The sequence below is a fragment of the Bombus pascuorum genome, chromosome 13, assembly GCF_905332965.1.
Source record: "Bombus pascuorum chromosome 13, iyBomPasc1.1, whole genome shotgun sequence".
Taxonomy (NCBI): Eukaryota; Metazoa; Arthropoda; class Insecta; order Hymenoptera; family Apidae; genus Bombus; species Bombus pascuorum.
The window spans coordinates 9,273,436-9,294,598 of record NC_083500.1 but is presented as its reverse complement, the minus strand read 5'-3'; the positions used below and the strand labels follow the sequence as shown (position 1 = coordinate 9,294,598).

The window sequence follows — 21,163 nt, the reverse complement described above, 5'->3', positions numbered from 1 at the left end:
CATCTATCGATAGTATTATTTCAAAGTCGACTAGTTTGACATCTTTCGTTTAAAGATAGCATCGTGAAGAAATCAAAGATTATCACAGGGTAAAATCAGGAAATTGTTATAAATTACAGTTAGAAAAACAAATATTAATTGTAATACTGATGATGCATGTAGTGAAATAACGCCTTGAATACATGAAATTCAATAAATACAAATACAAAATCAAAGGAAAGATACGTACGAACTTGGAAATCCAACTGCCGATATAATTGTTACACTGTTTTATCGACATAATTCTTACTACCCTAGTGACTAAATATTCGAAATTATATATATATATATACTTATGCATATACTTGCATAAACTATAGTCACTCTCTGTATCTCCTGTATATGTACATACGTAGTTCTAACATAAAAAGAGCTTCATCCGAAATTGAAATCTAAAAGATATTCGAAGCGAATAAATATTCGAAGCATTTATCAACACGTACTTATATGAATCACAATCAATGTCTGTACTTCATTTAGTTCTAATATAACAAAGCTGCATATGAAATTCAAATCGAAAAATACTACTTGTTAGATATATTACACACGACCAATTATACAAATATAAACCATATTGCTGACTACATACTAGAATACGTGTTACATATCATAATATATATAAATACTACATAAGAAAACCATTCATTTTCTATTGTCACTAACAAAATGCTTATTTATTCGAATCAAAGTTCTAATAATTAATCGCAAAATCAAATGACGGAATCAAACGACGTTTGTTGTTTTTAAATCTAAGGGACGCCATAACTCACCCAACCGAACGCCTTCCTCCAATAATCTCTCCATCCAAATTTTCATATCAATCGTTATACCGATCCAAAAAAACACACTTCCCATAACATGATAATTTTCCACAATTTCTATCTGTCAAATAAATTGATCCAAACTCTTTTTCCTTACAATTTCCTTTAATTTACGTGACTTCGTGTCGATGGCGCCAAACATACTCGATCGTCGTATTCCACGTTCGAAAATGGCGGTGCGCGGGAACGGCCGAAGAGGTCGCTCGTGACGTTCGGGTATTTTCGCGGACCGGCGACTTCGAGGTATACGGGGTCTACGAGAGTCGAAGCACGGAGCCCCGCCCTGCCACCCGCCAGAGCCCTGAAGCAGCAGTAGCAGGAACAGCAGCTCCGCTCGCTTCGTACAGTTTTTATTCATGAAAATAACTCTCTGAACGTCGTATCATTCGCCTAGTCATAATAAATCGCGGTACACGCTGTGGCCTGTTCCGTTCTTCGAGTTCAAGCAGTGACGGTTAACCTTAAAACGCAGTGGCGGTCGCGGTTGTGTCGCGAGACAGTAAATCGTAGTGAAACACAGACTCGTCTCGGTCGTTGAGGCTTCATCGCCTTAAGAGTGCGTTCGCTCTGTTTCTCGACGTGGTTCGAGACAGAGAGGTGTGAAAAGGAAAGTGCATAGTCATCGATGTGAGAAGCCGAAGCTAGGAAGAAGGCCCGCCGCAGCAGGAGGGAGAGAGCGAGAGGAGCTGTTCGTGGATACGAGAGGCCGATATATCGAGCCGGGAATTTAGGCAACCGTAGGCTCCGTTAGGGAGCTCCAGGTATAATAACGAACATTCTTTTTCGTAATAGTTTGTAATTTTACAATTTCTATGCAGCGATAATGGCATCCTAACGATGCAGCCCTGATTGTGGCCCTTCGGCTCGATCGGAATAGCCAACATGGCGACCGCCTAGGCTACACTGTCAAATTTTCCTGTTCCGTCATCGCGGTTATTTTAACATTCACTACGTTCCTCTCGTCTGCTCGGTCGTCTGATATCTCGATGTTAGTGGAAATATCATTGGCTGACTGGCGAGGAATTTCGGTAAATCCTGATTTAACGACTTCTCGACATCTGAGTCAATGCCGGCTCCCGCTGTAATGAGATTCTTCCTGCTTAAGTCGAAGCTTTTTCCTCGTTCGAGAATTTTCAACGGCGTAGAAGTATAACGAGAACGAAAGCTTGAACATCGAGCAGCCTACGATTACGCAAGCTAAATTACTGCTGTAAGAACTTTTGCTTGACTAACGATATCTGAGATTACCACAAATTTACATAGGGGATCAATAATCATTAATTCACACGGTACAAGCGTCAGTATTTCGTTATCTATTAATGCATGTGTCGTATTTGTTATGAAACTAGTTTTTACATTTAAACTATTGTATTATCATAGAATATTTCTTTATTTTATGAATTTTTTGTTATAAAAACATGATAATTACTCGTGAACTGTTTGTGTATTTTTATCGGTAATTTGATTTGGTATGGGAAATAATAAAATAATTATCTACTATTCAGTGTAGGAAATATTGGTAAGATGGCGCGAAATTTAGTCAGTGTAAAACGCCATTGTTGACACTTATTTAACTACGAAGCAAGCGTATTTGCGTTATCTTTTGATATAACAATAGCAGTAAACCGAATATTGCGTAACATTCGAGCACGAGTTTTTCACGAAAACAAACATAATTTACTTTAGTGTATATCTAGAACGCGTTACTTTTGCAAAAACGTGAATCCACGAGGTAAAAATAACACGACGCCGTCTTTATTCGTCGACTACACGTGTTCTCCAAAAATATGACACTTTCATCATCCAGTGCGTTTTCTAATTATTGCTCGAGGTTGAACATTAGACGTCCGGATGATTCTTCTGAATTTATATTTAGTTTCGAACGTGCAATTATTACATTTACAATTTACGTACATCTTGAACAATAACTACTACACAACCAGTGATAATGAAATTACAGGCACCTGTTTTTAATTCGAGACTAACCTTGAAGCATGTCGCGTTTCTAAGAATCGTGAAAGCGATATTTACGTTACCAGTCGTTTTCAAGGTGATCGATCTTAAAAGCGACTCGAACGAACAGAATCACACGCAATATATCTTCGTTATCGTCGCGTTCCTCATTCTCTTCTTTAACGTTTCTTTTTTTCCTTTTTTATTATTTTTCTTACCATACTTTTCAGAGAGAGATTACGTTATTTCCATTCGAGCAATGAGTCACGTAAGAGAAACGAACGACAAAGGAAATGCAATCCGCTGGACGTATCGAAGACCTTGAATTATTGTCCAATAATTTCGTGCTACCCTTTTGCTATAACGCCCCGTATGGAAACGGAGCGATACCAGGCCAGGAATTTCGAACGCGTGAATTCCTCGCGACGTTCTTCTAATTGCTTCTGTTTCTAAAGCGAGGCGATAATTCGTTTGGTGTCTTTCTGTCGACTGGTATCAGTTTATCGGTCGAATTAACGTTGTCTGTCTCTTTGAACAAAGAACAGAGTCTAATTGCCTGAGTAATTTCTCAAGCGAGAAAAAGAGAAACGAGGGAGCGACAGAAGACTCGAAGGGAAACTGTTGATTTTCCCTGCACAAGCTTTGGATTGAACCTAGCGTTGACTCATATATTAACGAAGTAAGAGAAAAAAAAAAAAAAAAGAGGAGACGCGCAAGCCAGAGCAAAGACGGAGACTGCGTCGCGATTGGCCGACCAATTGCTGCACCAGAGCTATCTTAATCGTCTTTAATTGGTTCGAAATATAAAGTCGTCGCGGGTCTCGAAGACAAGTGGTGTCTTCGGTTCAATTGACAGCGTTCCAGTTGCAAGATACGACGTCGATCATATCTTTTATCGGTCTCTTGCACTCTCTATCAGAAAGAAATTATGTACGTTCAAGTGATTCACTAAGCCGGTAGATAACCACGGAAATCGTAGAAATGTAAACATTTACGATCGACGTCGATTACTGTATCACGATCAATAAGCTACGCGTGACGCTTCGTTCCAAGGAAACGTGTCTGACAAATTTAATCGTTGTAATTTTCCGAAGGATTTTATTTTCATTTTACGCACGAAGTTAATGCACGGCAAACAATCTAGAACACGGGGAAAATAACGCTTATCGTAACGTGCGCGTCAGCCAAAATCCTTAGCGAGATAATACAGCAAATACATATTATTGATACTGCGTGTATCTTTTACAATAGTTACTAATTCTTTCGCTCATTTATCCAGATATCTTACGTGTTTTTTTCATTAACAGAAATGAATGTAAAGGTTAATGATACTATATAGATGTAATATATGTTATTCACTTGAAAACAATTTCGGTGACGCTGTTGGAATAGGAAGGAAAGAGGGAGAGGGATAGGAAAGGAAGGAAGGGAGAGTGCGTTTCATCCAGGATCTGCTAATGGACTCGTCAGTAATGCTACCTAGCAGGTCTGTGGCTTGCTTGTTGGTTAGCAATACAGTTGGTGGAAGAGACACAGCGAGGTCATAAAATCGTCGAGACGTTAAAGTTGATATAATAGGAGAAAAAGAACTCGAGATTTTCGTTTAGAATAGGCATACTTGTTAATTCACAATCTATTGTTTCTTTGTATGCAGCGCATTTAAAAAAAAGACTGTATAACTTGCAATATGGAAAACAGGTTCTAGAAATAAGTTGATGAAGGAAAAATTGCAGTCATCTATCTCTTAAAGAATGTTTGTTACTTATGTATCTGTTCCATTACATTTTAAAAGTAAGTGAGATAGAACATTGGTTAGGTCTGTTTCAATTAATAAATATTAGTTTATCAATGCGGTAGAGATAAGAACATTACACTTTACACTGTAATCCACTGTTTCGCTTAATATTCAGAAATGTTACATATCACTGTTAAGCCACTTTTGCTCCTTGAAGTTTAACGTGTTTTTACGTATAAGATTTAATGTTTTAATTCATTCCGTTTAACGTTTTAACTCACGACTTCACTGTATCGCTTGCATCAATTATACTTCAGAGAGAATTTTATATAGCGTGAAAGTATTTCTTTGACGGCAAGTGTAGAAAAGTTGTTAAAAAATTTCTATCATTATTCTATTACATAAGGCAATATCCATTTGTAAATATTATAAACCAAGTGGAGATATCTCGTTCATGAGTGTAGAAGGGTTAACGGTATTGACATAGAATAAGTTATGATGTTGACAGAAAAATTCTATTATATATCTCTTTCATATGAAACCGCATTCAGTCACAAATATTGAAAAACAAGCACGTAAGATATCTCGTTCATAGAGGCAAAGGGGTTAATGACGATCACGTTTCACAGGATGGTTAGTAGGTCGCCGAGTACTTAGTCAATGCGAAAGTAATGCCAATGACGTACACTACCAGCAAATTCCCTTCTTTCCTGGCACCCTCCAACCCCCTCCGACCTGAGTTCGTTGCGGGGTCACGTCCTGTTACGCGTTCCCCTCGTCCGCCATGAATTGTTCCTTCATCTGTTCGCTCAGTGGACGAGGGTCAGTGGAAAACGAGCAGAGGAAGGGTTGCTGATTTTAAAAGCTCCGGCTAGAGTTCGTTAGTTTCAGGAATTCGACGATCGTTAAATTTCTCTAAAGAACTTTCTTTTTTAAGAATGTCTGTAACGGATCATTAACGTGGTCACATTACTGTAAATTAGTCGGAGGGTTCGTAAAAGGTGAGATTAGGGTTTGAATAAGACTCGAATAGTTTTTTTCGAGATAGATGGGTTTTAAGTGATAATAACCAGATTAGGGTGGACAAGCAAACGTAGCTGTCTTTACAACAGTCCAGTTTCCTTTGAACTGGTCCACAAGCCTTCTGGATTCTTGGATAATCCAAACATTCAAATGCCCGCTTTACTCTCCCTTCTTCTTCTGACGTCACTGTGATTCGTAAAAATAGCGAAACGATCTGTTTGCGGCTTAATTTCTTAACACGTATTTATATACATTTCTGTGATACCGTTTGCATCGTCGAAAGTTCTGTCTTTCATTTCAGCACAAAAGAAGTACCTTCGTCTTTTTTAAATGTTATCAGTTTATCAGGACTTAGATCCAATATTGACCCAGAATTATTGTAATTTTAAGTGTATGTATAAATCAACCATTAAATTCCCAAGAATAATATGTATACAACTGTTTCAATAACAAGTCAATTAATACTAGATAAGAGATAATTATTTCTTTTTTTCTTTCTTTTATAATGTATGCATGTAAATAACCATTGCGTGTTAAGTTTAATTATTCATGAAAGTATTCGATATAAACATGGATATTATGACTCATATTTCTGAAATATTATTAGTTTACTTAGATTGTATTTCAGTAATTTATAAACTACTAATCCTTAAGTAATATACAATTCAACTTCGTCAGAAATGAATCGGTTTCTATAAGAAAAACAGATAATTGACGCTCTTTATATTTTTTAGGCTCATGTTTGAATTAAAAGAAAACTGAAGATACACACATATACCAGTATTGCTAAGAAAGTCAAACACGCACAAGCTCTACAACAAATTGACGAAAAATTTCATTAAACCAGAGTAAAGATCAAGATTAGAAGCGAGTGAAAAATTCTGAGTCGAGGAATCCCATATTCAGGTTACTTTCTGACGTCACGGAACGCCTTCTGACGTCATTCACCTGCCGTAGCTTGTCCGCAACGTATCTTCCGTCCCATTTCATCTCGTTCGAGTTTCGTCGGCCTTCTATGTTCTCCTCTCTTCTCTACAATGCTAATGTTTAGTCGTCTCTATAGCCTATAACTTACGAGAAATATACGAATTTAGGATAGCTGGTTGTTCCGTGGTCGAGTTTCAGCCGCAGGGATTCTCGATCCACTCGATCTCTTACAGACTTTCTCGCTACACACAGAGAGATCTACGCACACATATAAATTTGGGACGATGTTTTCCCTAAGAGAAGGCATCGATCGAACCACGTAACCCCTCCATCAGGTATCCCTTCTTCGTCTTTGTGGGGTTGGGTGTACTGGGGACGAACGACTGCTGGTTTCAAGGGTGATTTCTTTTATTAAAGTCAATCCACGTTTTACACTTCTCATGCGACGGTGGGATCGACAAAGTTGGGAAAACAGCATGTGTGCATAGAAGTGATTCTCGTAGTCAAGATTTAGATATATTAAAGTAGTTCTGAACTGTTCGTAAACCGTAGATAATCGAACGCTTCTTCCATTCTTTCCTGTATAATAATTGGTGATAAGAGCGAGGATACTACCTCCTTGATAGTCGAGCTTTACTAAACGCATGCTCGTAACAATGGCTCGTTGAATGCTTTTAAACAATAGTCGATGGGTAAGAATCGAATGTTTTAATAATTACGTTCGATTATAGTACGCGTCTGTTGGAAGTTTTTAAGGGGAAAAGCTAGGCGAAAGAAAACGAACAAGTGTTTCTCTTTGCGATACCGTTTGCAGATTGATTGATAGATCGATCGGCTTGCGTCACGGTTTATTTTAAACCAACGTGTTCTTTATGCACGTACTATTCTGAGATGCCGTGCCAAAAATTGAGGACTCGCGTGAAAAGTAATTCTCTGTTCACTTCTCGCGTTTTGATAGTATACACTACGCGGCAGAAATCGGTGTGATTTTGTTGGAACGAATTATTCTTGTAATAGGTAGGTTCGCGAGAGCTCGAAGGGATTCGCAGCCTTTTGTTTTTCTGATCTCGTTGGTGAATTGATAAGAAGTTTATTAACGTGACTAAAAGCCAGCCACTTCTGCCTGGCTGCAAGCTGATCCTCCCCGGTTCTACGCGGTCGAAAAGTAGGTCGTGCTGATGTGAATTACAGTCATCAGCTGTAATACCACAATATCATTCCGTAGACGCAGCCAGTTCCGCGGTAACGAAGCCTCTTTATCTAAGAATAGTTTGTAATTAATATCCTTAGTATCTGTTTCATCGTAACATTTCACACGTAACTGTACCATTCCTTGCAATTTCTCAATTACGCAACAGAGAGACTTTCTTTTAATACTTTCCTTCACGAAGAGAATACTCTTTCTCTTGATGCAGTAAATATCGCATAGGATTTAATATACAATGAAAAATTCTTACATACGTAAAAAATTATTAAATGTTGTGGTAGGAAACACATCTATAATGGAGTATGCTAGAATGAATGCTATAACGATCAGTTTCTATCAATAAATTCAAGATGCTGCAACAAGAATAGATACTGCAACAATATTGGTTTATTCTTTTTATGAGTGATTCTTTTGATTATTTATTCTTTTCATCTTATTTGATTATTTATGTCTTTTATTAGAAAAAGTTTCATGTTCATGGGTTAACATGTATGGAGAATGGATAAAAATTAAATGAATTAATTTGTTGTTATATAATTTATATCCATCTGTAAACCGTATATCTGCAATGAATTTTTCCAAATGACAAATTCGTCCTCTTTTTGTCGTTATTTGCAAATGAAGAAAACGGGATGAATAAATATGTTAGAATTTAATATTTTAATATTTGCAACGTAATATAAACGAAATAGTACATCTAATTAAATGCAGTATGTTATACTACACTGTACTTTGTATGTTCGTCAGAATCGGCGGTTCTACAAAGGATGCCCGTTTTTTGTGTGACCGCAAAACAGAGTCGACCCTCTGCTGTACGCCGCAGTACCGGGAAGGGCCTAATTTATGGCACCCTCAAGTATTTGTCGCTTCACTTGCCGAGCCCCATGGTAACAGAAAACCATTCGAAACTCTCCACGCTTCTACAACCTTCTCCAAAATACTTAACAATTTATACAGTGTTTCTTTCTCTAGAGGTCGCAAAAAGAGGAGCCACCATTGACCTAATCACTGTATGTGCGCAGTGTGCATATATGAGAACTGAAAGTCAAAATATAAAACAAAAATAATTTCAAATTATTTCAGTCACTAGATTGGGAATATTTATACAAATTCTCATTTTTATAAAGGCAAGTAAAAGAATAGAATCTAAGCAGAGATCTGTTTTACTTACCAAATAGTATAATAGGTAATTAGATTTTGTAAATTTTATGTACATTCTGTGCGTTTGTACACTTCTAAATCTCCCATAAATGTATAAAAATCCGCAGTCTATCGATCACACATACACGGCGCAGACAATATGTATCATCTTTGATGTCGCAACAAATGTTCGATCAACGACTTCTTCTTTCGAGGCCTCTAGTTAGAGAACCATCCTGTATTTCATTCTCGCAGGAATAAGTGAGAACAACAAATGTATTATATGAAACAAACATTTGGTCTATGTGGAAATTTGCTGGCAGAAATGATTTTGGACGTGGAAGCACGACGAATAAGCAAACACAGAACGGTTATGCTAGAAACAAAGCGTGTACGAGCACTCGTTGGAACGAAGTCTTGGCAGGTGCAATTCCAACAAGCGTTCCAACGGCGATCGTCGACACACGTTGCACGCCCGCCTAGACCTTTCGTGGCTTCTGCCATTCTTTCTCGCCGTTTTCTAAAGACCGTTGGGCCGTGCCAGGGACTTCGTTCGAAGTACACACTTGGTGTGAGGTACTTGGCAGCCACGCTGTTGTGTACAGCCGGAGACGAAAGCAGATGGGAAGAGAAAAGAGGGAGAGTTAGAGAGAGAAAAGGAGAGATCGTATTGGACGTTGACCCGCGTGGTTCAACTGTTGCTCCCATTCGCGCATCCGGGAACGCGTGTAGGAAGGCCTGGGGATCCCGATGATAGAAGAGTCTTCTGTTAGATAGGTCTACCAGCCCTCCCCTCCATCCAGTTGAATGCCTGGAGAATGACAAAGCCAGACGATTCGCGCGAATACTATAGATAGAGTATAGAGGAAAATGTTGGCTGCCTCCTCTTCCTTGATAAGGCAGATTAAGCAGAATGTAGGTCGAACATCGATGGACTTGAGATTTTTCTACACTTACTTAATCGAGACGCATTCTGGGTTATTAATTATACATTCTCACGATATTTGTTCTAGTTGCATGGAGATTATTAAAATGGCTCTCGTATAGCTATGTACACATAGCGCAGTTGCAACGTTGTAATTGCATAGACGTGTTCTGGTTTCACATAAGTTATTTAGACGTTGTTGTATGGTTTGTAGATAGTAGTCGACGCGTAATATCAGCCTCTTGAAGATTAATGGAATTTTGTAGCACTTGCCGTGCATCGCCGATGACGCTTCGAATTCAAGACAACACATCAAATTGCCTGCTATCTAATTTTTAACTATCTATATACGAAGGTGCTTCCCTTATAAATCTTCGAAGATCTCTCTACTGTAAATTATTTTCTAAGTCTCAACAATTCTGTAATACCAGCATCATAGAGGAATCAAAATAAATAAGAAATTTCTTTACGATTTCTTACGATTCAGCGAATCCTCTGATAGCAGACTTATATGACTTCCTGAATATGTATATACTGGTGAACGCGTATTTCTTAAAATAGTTCCAGGGTTACCTGGAAGACCAAGATGACCAAATATTTAGCAACGTCGATTCTGTATATATTTCCCAAGAAAATCAGTTCGCCAATCTCACCCTGTTTGAATCGATTATATCAAGTCGAGGATCGTGTTGAACAGCGATTAACACGATCCTCCGAGCATGCTACCGCCAACGGCAACCTGTCACACGGTCGACAATGGCGTCATGGCGACGCCGGTAGTCAGCCGGTACGCGGGCGCCGTGGCGCCAGCGTCGCTTATCCCTTCCCTCTGCTCATTTCATCCGCCCAGGCGGTCTTCTCTTGAAACCACGTCCTCCCTGGGTGTGGTTCGAAACAGTGTCGAAGGTTGTGTCCAGTTTACCTCGTATCTTAACTCCTTCAGCTTTTATTCGTTAGAGTCTCGAGTATCGTTTCATTTCTTCTCTCTGAAATCATTCGGCAAGACACACAGCGTTCGCGTGTGTACTCTTTACCTAGCGTACATAACGAAGAGGGAGAGGTTGAAGGGAGAAAAGGAGAGGGTGAAAGCTTACGAAAGAAAGAGACAGACTACAGTGGGGCGAGCCACGGCTGTTCATCGATTCGTCGCTACCACGGTTCTGTGAACGTGGCATGAAAAGAGAACCAGCACCACCAATGCGCGCATTTGACCGGTTCTCGTGCGTGTGCGTGCGTGTGCCCGGTTCTCACTAGGAAAAGTGCTTTTTCTTCCGGTTTTCACTCGGACGCTGGGCTCCTAACAGTTCCTGGCGTTCCGTCGACGGCGCAATCTGGCGGTAGACCACGGGTTCAGAGAGACCACCCTTTGCCCTCTGCACGAATCTTCCACGCAGAGAGGTTATGTTTGCTCGAGATTCATGACGCTCTGACAGGAGTGGAAGGTGGACGGAGCGGGTAAGTCGTGGCCCTTCTGCGTTTCTTTCCTCCAATTTCGCGTATGTTATAGGAATTTGGTGAATATTTAAAAGTTGAAAGTAGATTCGTTCGAAGGAATTGGTTGTAATAGGAAATTTTAATGGAATCGTTTCCACGATTTATCGGAATATGGTGTTATATTTTGAAAAAATTTGTTAGAGGATGAAAGGGTTTTTTATTTTTTCTTATAAGACTCGGTTTCTTTTTTTTTTCTTTTTTTTTTCTTTTTTTTTTTTTCTTTCTTTCTTTTTCGAAAGTCGTGTAGTATTATATTCCGTTTCGTACTGTTTGATCATGCGCCGAACGATTCCATCAGTTCCGGAAAATGAGAACACCTTGCGTTGGATCGACAACCCTCGGGTTCCCCGGGTTGTGAGACCTTTTGGAGGTGAAGGACGCTCGTTGCCACGAAATTTCAATGTAGCTTAAAATATTAAGTTACTGGCGAGACTGGGGGTGAGACTGAATGAACAGTGTTGTATAGTACAAGTTGATGAAAAATTGGAGAAAATATGTTTAGAGTATTAAGGGTGGTCTCATCGTGGGAGAAGTTTGAATTATTAAACAGATTTACCAGAAGTTCGTAGGTTACTTTACTTCGAACGTAATCGGTTCGTTTAGCTATAAATAGCACGCTAAAGCACTGTTCTCGCGTACACTTTACACGAACTATTTTTTTTTATTTTTTACTTTTTTTCTTCTAGTGTTAAAAGAGATGTGGGAATTTCTATCGAAGTTAGAAAAATAAGAGTTGATTCTCGCTGATATTGAGAACACTGTACTTTTTCATCCAACAATGGAAGATTAATGACGCTCCATTAATGCACAAACAAAGAAACATGTTGACCGTGACACGAATCTGCCAACGAATGTGGCAGGTTGACTAAAAATAGAATAATAAAAATATAATAACCATTATACTATATCATAACCTTTCTGGTGGTGAAATGTAAAAATTAATAGAAGAATCTGTTTATTGAAATGTATTCTCAAGTTAAAGTATATTCCATCTTCTATTTCTCATATACTTAAAGTACATCTTGTATTCAACTATGATTATATTATATCCTGTCATTTAAAGCTAAATTTTGTAAGACTTTCTATCCATATAATTCTGCAAAAAATGAACCATTCCATATGTTGAGCAATTCATTTTGAAACTACCATTATGCAGACCATGCAATAAACATGATACAATATATTCTTCAATTCATTAAATTTATAAAAATCCTTACTGTCAAGTTCTTGAGTCTAAAAGAAAGAAATAACTTGGGAGAGGGTTATTACTAATAATTTGTGTGATTCTGATTTCAGGGGTGGCAACGATCTCGCTAGGAGGTGTCGAAGCTGGCGCGTGGGGCGGGAGAGTCAGCGGTGGTCTGGCTCTGGTTCTGGTGGTAGCGGCGGAAACGGAAGCCGCGACAGCAACAGATCAGAGAGAAGGCCTGAAAAAGGCTGGTGCAGCCCCCTTAAGGAGAAAATTCGATCGTCTTCTAGTTCTTCTTTCTACCCTTCCCGTTCTTGGTGGTGGTATACTTGACGATATTCATCGGTCATCGAAAGAAACGTCGGCGGCGTGACACTGGGCCCTAACCACCTTCGAGCGAGAAGGCGCACAAAATAGGATTAATCCGTTCCTAAAGAATCATATTTTAGGAATCTCGTTCGTCGGGGGTGTTCCACCTCCTCCTCGAGAAACACCCTTTTCCACCCTTAACGGGTAATCACGTTTATCGCATCATTAGACAGGCATCATGAGTGAAGTTGAAACACTTCGTCAGGAGGCTGACAAGCTGAAAAATGCCATTCGAGTAAGTCCATTTGTTATTCTGTATTTCATTGAACATCGACAATTAGCTTCATTCACGTGTAATGTAAAGTCGTGTAAAAAGATTTCTTCTAGATAATTGTGGAAAGTGAAGTCAATTTCTGGAACAAAAGGGAATGTTAATTGTCTAAGTAATTCACCAGTAATTACAGTTTTCAACGTGGGTGAATTACTTGTTACTCTGTAGAATAGTAGTAGGTATTCTGTAAAACGAAGTACTTAGAGAGAACAATTGTAGATTTAGGTAGCTGCTATAAAATGATTATAACGAATGTAATTCGTATTGCTGGCCACAGATGGTTCGTTTGATGATGTTAACTAAGCGCACGTATTTGGTATGGAATTTCATATCTCGACCGTTTCCTGTCAATGAATTATCTGAAAACCGTAAGAGATAGTGACTTACCGATAGTATTGGGCGGTAGCCTTCGTTTAACTGGAATACTTAACGTTTTACACAATTATGGATCTCCGTTGATTCACCAATAGTCTAGTTAGATTACTATTGGGTAGTTCGTAGTTGAAATTCATGTAGCACTTTGTACGTTCTCCTTGTTTGCCGGCAATCTTTAAAACGTCGAGGACAAAGCAACAGTTCTACATGCAACAGCGGTGTATTGTCTTAATAGAAAAAAGTCTAGGGCGTCTCTCGGCTCGAAGTGCACTTGGCATTAAACAATCGGCCCCTATTCTCCCCTAACGAGCCAGTAATTTTTTAGGTTTTGTTGCATTCGACCCTAGGGGATTGAAACAAAATCACAATTGTTTATTAAAACAATACTTCCGTGTCTTGTTCCTTTCCTTTCTACAATTTATTTAGTTCCATATCTGCATTTTTGGGCTAAGAACAATTATTAATGTTTGCCAATTTTTCAGGATCAATATTGAATATCATCGTAAAGTATAAAAACACTATTAGAAGATAGTTACCTCAAAATAAACCACAGGAAATCTAAACTTCCCATTCATATCACTAATTTACATTCAGAATTTCATCCCCAATCTAACTTTAAAAATCTGTTCTTAAAGACAAATAATTTTCCAGTGCTTCGAGTGATCGATCGTCCTACATCACGGTGTAAGAATCGGCTTGAGTTAAAAGTTGTTGCCGTTTGAAAAATACTCGTCGATGGCAATCGGTGGATTCTCCACTTGTATGGTGGTGGAAACGTGAAACTCATTGTCAGAGGTGGTAGTAGTGTAGCGTGTGGTGGTGGTAGGGCGCGGCATAACCGTCGCTTCACTCTGATCAATACGCCACCGTTCCTTCTCTCTCTTACTCGATCTGCCTTTCTCTCTTTTCCTCTTACCCGCTTACTCACGTTCTATCTTGTTCCTTCTCGCCACCTGTTTCTCTCTTTCACCCTTCTCCGGTGCGTGCGTGAAATTACACGCATCGCCAGGCGAGCGCCCGTAATAAATAGACTGTACGTTCTTAAATACCCTCGTAACAGTATTTCAATAATTTATACACATCGCGACTACCCTCTCGCTATTCGTCGACCCTTAATTGAACAGTCGAGAGTAATTCGATGTGAGCTTCGAGTACTGAGAACGCTGCATATAGTCATTTTCTTATGTCAGCGCGAAACAATGTTAATTAGGATGCTTAAACCGAGCTGTGAATACGGTCTAGTCTTCCGTCGTTAAATGCATTGTCGTCTTTTGGGAAGACCAGTTTCGAGAGTTTAGAACTCTAAAATTTATTTAAGAATTAACGATTTTGTTTATGGAATACATGTAATTTATAGAACGCCATAAATTAGCCTTTTGGCGCATCCGATTGTGACTTCTGATCTTTCAATACAGTCAAAACGAAATATTTTCACGTGATATTTTTAATTTGTGTTCATTCAAAACTGCGTTTTAAGTATAAACTTTATTTCATTAAGTTGTATGTAAAATAATAGCTATATTAAGTTTCATGTATTATTTATATTTGTTTTTCAGGATGCTAGGAAAGCAGCATGCGATACGACGTTGGTTCAGGCCACGTCGGGCATGGAGCCTATCGGCCGGATACAGATGCGCACAAGACGCACACTTCGCGGTCACTTAGCCAAGATTTATGCGATGCACTGGGGAAGTGATTCGAGGTATAATTCTGTATGAACAACGATTTTCAATCAATTTTTCTGGTAATTAAATATGAAAGAGAAACTATAGTCGTTCCATTTGATTGACAGAAACTTAGTATCAGCGTCGCAGGATGGAAAACTAATCGTGTGGGATAGCTACACCACGAACAAAGTTCACGCGATCCCTTTACGCTCTTCGTGGGTAATGACCTGTGCGTACGCACCATCAGGTAGTTTCGTGGCCTGCGGTGGGCTGGATAACATTTGTTCCATCTATAGTCTTAAAACTAGGGAAGGCAATGTAAGAGTTAGCAGAGAACTCCCAGGTCACACTGGGTATTTGTCCTGTTGTCGATTTTATGACGACAGTCAAATTGTCACTAGTTCTGGTGATATGACTTGGTAAGAAACATTTATTTTTATTTTCTATGATATTCCATTAATCTGTTCCTAACTCGCATCACCTGCATAACAATATACTACCACACGTGAATTAAAATGTGTTACTTTCTTCTATTTAGGAAGATATCCTGAGAACGAAATCATAAAGAGAATTATGAACTTGCAATAAAAATATATCCTATCCTATCCATCCCCTCCTTTCTAGTTTTTGGTTTCTTCCTTCTGAATGGTAATTATATAATCTAGAAAAATGTTTCGACTGCGTCGCAATGTTATGTTGTTTTTAAATTAGTGCCCTGTGGGACATAGAAACTGGTCAACAGTGTACCTCCTTTATTGGTCACACGGGCGATGTAATGTCCTTATCCTTGGCTCCAGACACGCGCACATTCGTATCTGGTGCGTGTGATGCCAGTGCAAAATTGTGGGACATTCGTGAAGGAACTTGTAAGCAAACTTTCCCGGGTCATGAGAGCGACATAAATGCTGTTACGGTAAGAACTTAATCTACTAAATTTTCTAGCTAATTATATCTTATCTTATTTATCTTACTTGTAGTGTTGTGAAACTGCTGGAAGTTTCTATTAGAAAAACTAGTTTTGTTATAAAGGAAAATTTTAAAAGATCTATAGTCCTTAATGTGAATTATTTCATTATATTCAGTTCTTCCCGAATGGATACGCCTTCGCGACGGGTTCAGATGACGCAACGTGCAGACTTTTCGACATTAGGGCAGATCAAGAACTGGCGATGTATAGTCACGACAATATTATCTGTGGTATCACCAGTGTAGCGTTCAGCAAGAGCGGTAGATTATTACTAGCCGGTTACGACGATTTCAACTGCAATGTTTGGGATTCTATGAAAGCGGAACGAGCTGGTACGTGCTCATTATAGATTGTCAAGATTGCCTTCAGAAGAGAAGAGAAATTTTATATTAAGCCCTTCTCTCTAATTTAATTCTTTTTTAGTTGTTCCTATTTTGATTGGCGAAATGTCACTAATTAAAATTATTTTATATCGTGTAGCGCAAACTCACAATAGATTTAGTAATTTTATAATATCAAATTATTCGACCAAAATCCTTTTCTCTTTCAAATGCAGATCAAAAAGCATTGTTGTAAGCATATGTTACATAGAAGAATCGAATCTATAGAAATGGGACGTTTTGAGACATTCTATTTTTATTTTACAGGAATTCTCGCTGGTCATGATAATCGCGTCTCTTGCCTTGGTGTTACGGAAGATGGTATGGCCGTCGGGACGGGTTCATGGGACTCGTTTTTGCGTATTTGGAACTAACTTGGGGTTCATCCCAAGACGTTTCTCAACAGAACCAACTGCAAATCAGCATACAGTATAAGCATTAAATATCACCACTTGGCCACCGAAGTCGGCGTGTCTGTGTCCTCAACGGAGGAGAATTACTCTCCAAGTTCACCGGAATTGACGTTGATTAGAAAGTTTGGACATCCGCTAGACAACAGCAGTAGAAAGACCCACGGCAATAGCGGCAGTAGCGGCAGCGAATTTAAGAACGTTTTGGGTTGTGGTGGTAAAAAGGACTACCGGAGACGCGTCGTCGATTTAACCTGGCGACGTGGCAAGGTCGGGGATAAAATCACTCGTGAATATCAGCGCTTCTAGTATATGAGTATACCGTTTATTCGATATACTTTAACGTACGAATGATGATGATGATGATGATGATGATGATGATGATTGAGAAAGAAGCGTGGCGAAAGGAAGAACGACAGAGCGGAGAGGAGCACCAAGGCTGACAGCCATATCTCTCCGATGTCGTGCGCGTTACTTCCTTTTTCTCCTCCCCTTTCTCAAGGAGTACTTGACGAACCTTCGAAGAGAACGTGCTGTTGATTATATATCTTGATAGCGTCTCCTCGAAGATCTTCCCAAATTCAAAGGTTGAAACAAGAATCGATTTCCGAGACAAGATCCCTCGTCCAGAGGTCTACGTTGTTGGAAGCGTTTTATTATGAATAAGAAAAAAAGAAAAAAAAAGTGGTTCCGAGCGTTCACTGCCGATGAAGCGCCGACATGGCTGCTCCGGCGGTTGATTTTACATTTCTTTTCGACACGCACGAAGCAAGTCGTACCAGGCGAGAACATGATGTGAAAAGAACGAAAAAAAAAAAAAGTATGGTCGCTCGTGCACGACACAAAAGCAAACATGATCATCAAAACTATATATACATATATATATTATATATATACGTATGTCGACGAGCAACCAAGATTACGATAATCTCGCATATTGCATTCAACCTACACGCACACCGTACGCACGTGTATTAATACGTACATAGAAAACTACATACATACATTTGCACACAAAACGCGAAGTACCGCAAACAAAAGGCATCTGCTATTAAGTACATAGTGGGTCATCCACGAGCCTCGACATATAAGTCACTATCTCTGATCATGTTTTCTCTCTTTCTTCCGTTTTCTCCTCTTTCTTTTTACGTTTCAAATTTCAATTCTCCTTTGTCGTGGATTTCCTATCCTTAAAAGGGATGGCTAGTTAAAGAAAATGGGAAAAAAAATGATTCGCGAAGATTGCATCGTTTCTTGTGACTATAATCGCCGAGTTTGCATTAATATCTGTAATTTTTATAGATTTATCCTTATTTATTTTGTATAGACCTTATATGGAGACCATCTTATATACGTTCTTGTGTCTTTTTCTTTTTTTCATTTTTTGTTTGAAAAACTGAGTGAATGTTCGAGTTACGGAGATTGTTAGAGAGTGAACGAGTTCAGAAGTAAGAATGAGTGAAAGGTCTCGAAGGCGCGGCCCGTTGCGAATCAAAACAAGAATCTGCATAAAAATCTGATTAAAAATTCTACGGTAATTTCTATGTTGTTTCTTCAGCTTACCTTTCATCGAAATCTGATTCGTCGTGTATGAAAGGGTATGCTGCTGAACGAAAAAACGATCGACAACGCGAGATAATAAAATGAACAAAATAAAATGTACTTTGCCTCGCCGCGGATTTAATGCTCGCTCGCGAGGGACCAGCATGAAGTATGAAGAGAAAGAATATTTAAATGTAACGTGTAATCGTTTAGTTTATAGCCTATCCTCTGTTTCTCCAGTTAGAAAACAGCGAGACCGAGAAGAGTTCCTTCTAACTCTCATCAAAGCAGAACCCTACACCTTTCTCTATTATGTCGGTCCAGAACCGAAGAATCCTCGAAAGTGCAAGGAAAACATGTATTCTCCGACGAAACAGTCGTCCTAGAAGTTCCTTTGAAATAGGACCCAAAGAATCACGGATCGAAACTACGGACCGCAAAACCAAACTCTCTTTCTCTCTCTCTCACCCTCGCCGTCCTTTTCGTTTTTTCTCTTCTTCGGTTTCTTCTGATAAGATTTTTATCGTTTCCATCAACCACTTTGTACGATTGTGTTTTTAATTATTATTCTTCGACTTTCTTCCCTCCATCGTCTCCTCTCCTATCTTTTTTTTTAATCGCTGTCACCTGTTGTGTTCCTTCCATTGTCATCTATTCTCTGTCCTGTTTTTGTCGAAGAAACTAGGTGTTTAAACTGTGTATGCATTTAAAGTAATAATATTAATGATAATGTTTAATATTAATATTAATAATGATTGTAATTTATAATTATTAATATTTAATATATAAGTATCTAAGAAGATAACGATGAATCTACTTGTTCAGTACCGCAGGATTACGGTCCAATCGCTTTCCGGTGACCACGCTGTCACATCCATTTGTTTTTAATCGGGTTCATTATTTCCATATAACATTGTTTTTTTCCTATATTTTATTGCATTCTTATTTGCATTTAATATTCTGGTGATCAGCAAGGACGTTATACAACATTTACGACTTATTGCGATCTTAGTGGTTTAATGTAAATTGCTTTGAATATATTTTAACCACTGTTGGTTCCTGTTGAGATCATCAACTGTTAAAGAAAAATGGCTGAGTGAGTCAGTAAGGGAAGCGTGGCTTCCGGAACGCGAAAACCACCAATTGTTTTCCTAACAGAACAAGTATGTAATCTGATTTAAAAAAAAAGGAAGAAAAAAAACTGTTAAAGGAACTATCAGAGGTTTTTAAGGAGTTTCTAAAGACGTTGTTCTACCATTGCGTTACAAGCAGATAAATGAGAAATACTTTTCCTGAACGATAACATTTAGAATCAGTTTTTTGATATCACTCTTTTCGACTAATCGCGCTTATGTCACACGCCTCCATATCTTCTAGCGACCAATTAGGCAAAAAATAACAAGATATAACATAAAAAATCTTTTCTCCGCGCCAATACGAAACGAAGGCCTTCTTCCTTCGGTTTTTATGATAGTTTTGACATTTTAAATTTCAAAACAAAAACAGATATTTTCTTCTTTTGAAAAGAACAGAGACCTTAGTTGTCTGCGTAGAGCATTGCAACGGTGTTCAAAATGAAGGAAGAAGGGTACTTAAATATTTAAAAGGAAAAAACGTTATAAAACGAAAAAAAAAAAAAAAAAAATGGAAACACAAGATCTGTGCTTTTTGTATTTCGTAATTTCGTGGCCTCCCCGAGAAGGCTTCTCGTTTTTGTATTTCGAAGCCTCGAGCCACTGAAGCAATATGGTTTCTTATTCTTTGTACGAATACAAAAAAAATATATATAATATATATTATATTATATATATACTATACTATATATATAATATATATATACTATCGAATAGTCATACAAAATTAACGATTTATTAAGTCTCTAGTCATAGTAACGACAAACGCAAGAGTAAACCAATTAAAAAAAAGGAAAAAATATGAAAGAAAACGCAGAAGTTTGTGTAAATGGAGCAGTTTGTTATTCATTTTGTTCTTTTCTTTACTATTCCCGTTGGTAGTTCTCCTTGTCCGTGGACAAGGATGCGAGTGCTGGTTTTGAATCGTTTAGTTAATCGAATGCATAGGGGAACCGTGATAATATATCGGATCGATTGTGACATCAGGAACAACAGCATGAGAAAACAAGTGAAGGAATAGATTTTTTTTCTGAAGTCATAATAAGGTGAATAAAAGTACTTGGAAAAAATGAAACGTGGCGTTTTGGTTATTTTTTACCGCTCGTTTTCTTTTTGTTCGCCATCATCCTGACCTCTCGTAAATAATTTTTCTCATTCGACGTTTCTCGCCTATTTTCTTTACTTTTAATTTCTCGTTCGTTACGATCGATGAGAGTCTCCGGCGAATACTTTTGGGTCCTATTTCAACGTGAAAAAGCGGCGAAACACACGATGAGAAACGAAGGAAAAGGAAGAGGTGGAAAAACTAGTGGAACTCATTTTAGTAAATCCTTTTACGATGGACGATAAGAAGCCATTAGCAATACTGCCTCTTTCGAATTACGAACGAATATGAAGTACGATATATATATAAATATAATATATAGTGCGTGTATATTATGTACAAAAGAACACTTAAATAACGCGTGATACGCTGTTTTAAGTGAACGAAACGCCAGAACACAGCCAAAGAACGCGGAAGGAAAAGTGGCGACAACTGATGGAAAACGGAAGTGAGTTTGCCAAGAGGTGAATGAAAAAAACCGGAAATATATT

General features: G+C 38.4%; 1 protein-coding gene and 1 long non-coding RNA gene across 4 annotated transcripts; one reads left to right on the top strand and one right to left on the bottom strand.

Moving 5' to 3' along the window:
• Positions 1-1,113: 1,113 nt before the first annotated feature.
• LOC132913835 (guanine nucleotide-binding protein G(I)/G(S)/G(T) subunit beta-1) lies at positions 1,114-20,642 on the top strand. 3 transcript variants are annotated; one of them, XM_060972453.1, is made up of 7 exons: positions 1,114-1,621; positions 12,561-13,057; positions 15,025-15,170; positions 15,261-15,554; positions 15,847-16,048; positions 16,218-16,434; positions 16,750-20,642. In XM_060972453.1, exons 2-7 carry the CDS (start codon positions 13,001-13,003, stop codon positions 16,854-16,856), a joined length of 1,023 nt encoding a protein of 340 aa, XP_060828436.1. In that variant the 5' UTR covers positions 1,114-1,621; positions 12,561-13,000; the 3' UTR covers positions 16,857-20,642. The 3 variants fall into 3 exon arrangements, with proteins under 3 accessions (XP_060828436.1, XP_060828439.1, XP_060828438.1); XM_060972456.1 differs by lacking the exon at positions 1,114-1,621 and adding an exon at positions 1,924-2,070; XM_060972455.1 differs by lacking the exon at positions 1,114-1,621 and adding an exon at positions 10,641-11,225.
• Positions 8,953-10,509, bottom strand: LOC132913847 (uncharacterized). Its single transcript, XR_009659470.1, has 2 exons — positions 10,424-10,509; positions 8,953-10,343 (listed from the first exon to the last, which is right to left on the bottom strand). It is a non-coding gene; the product is annotated as an uncharacterized LOC132913847 (long non-coding RNA).
• Positions 20,643-21,163: the final 521 nt, after the last annotated feature.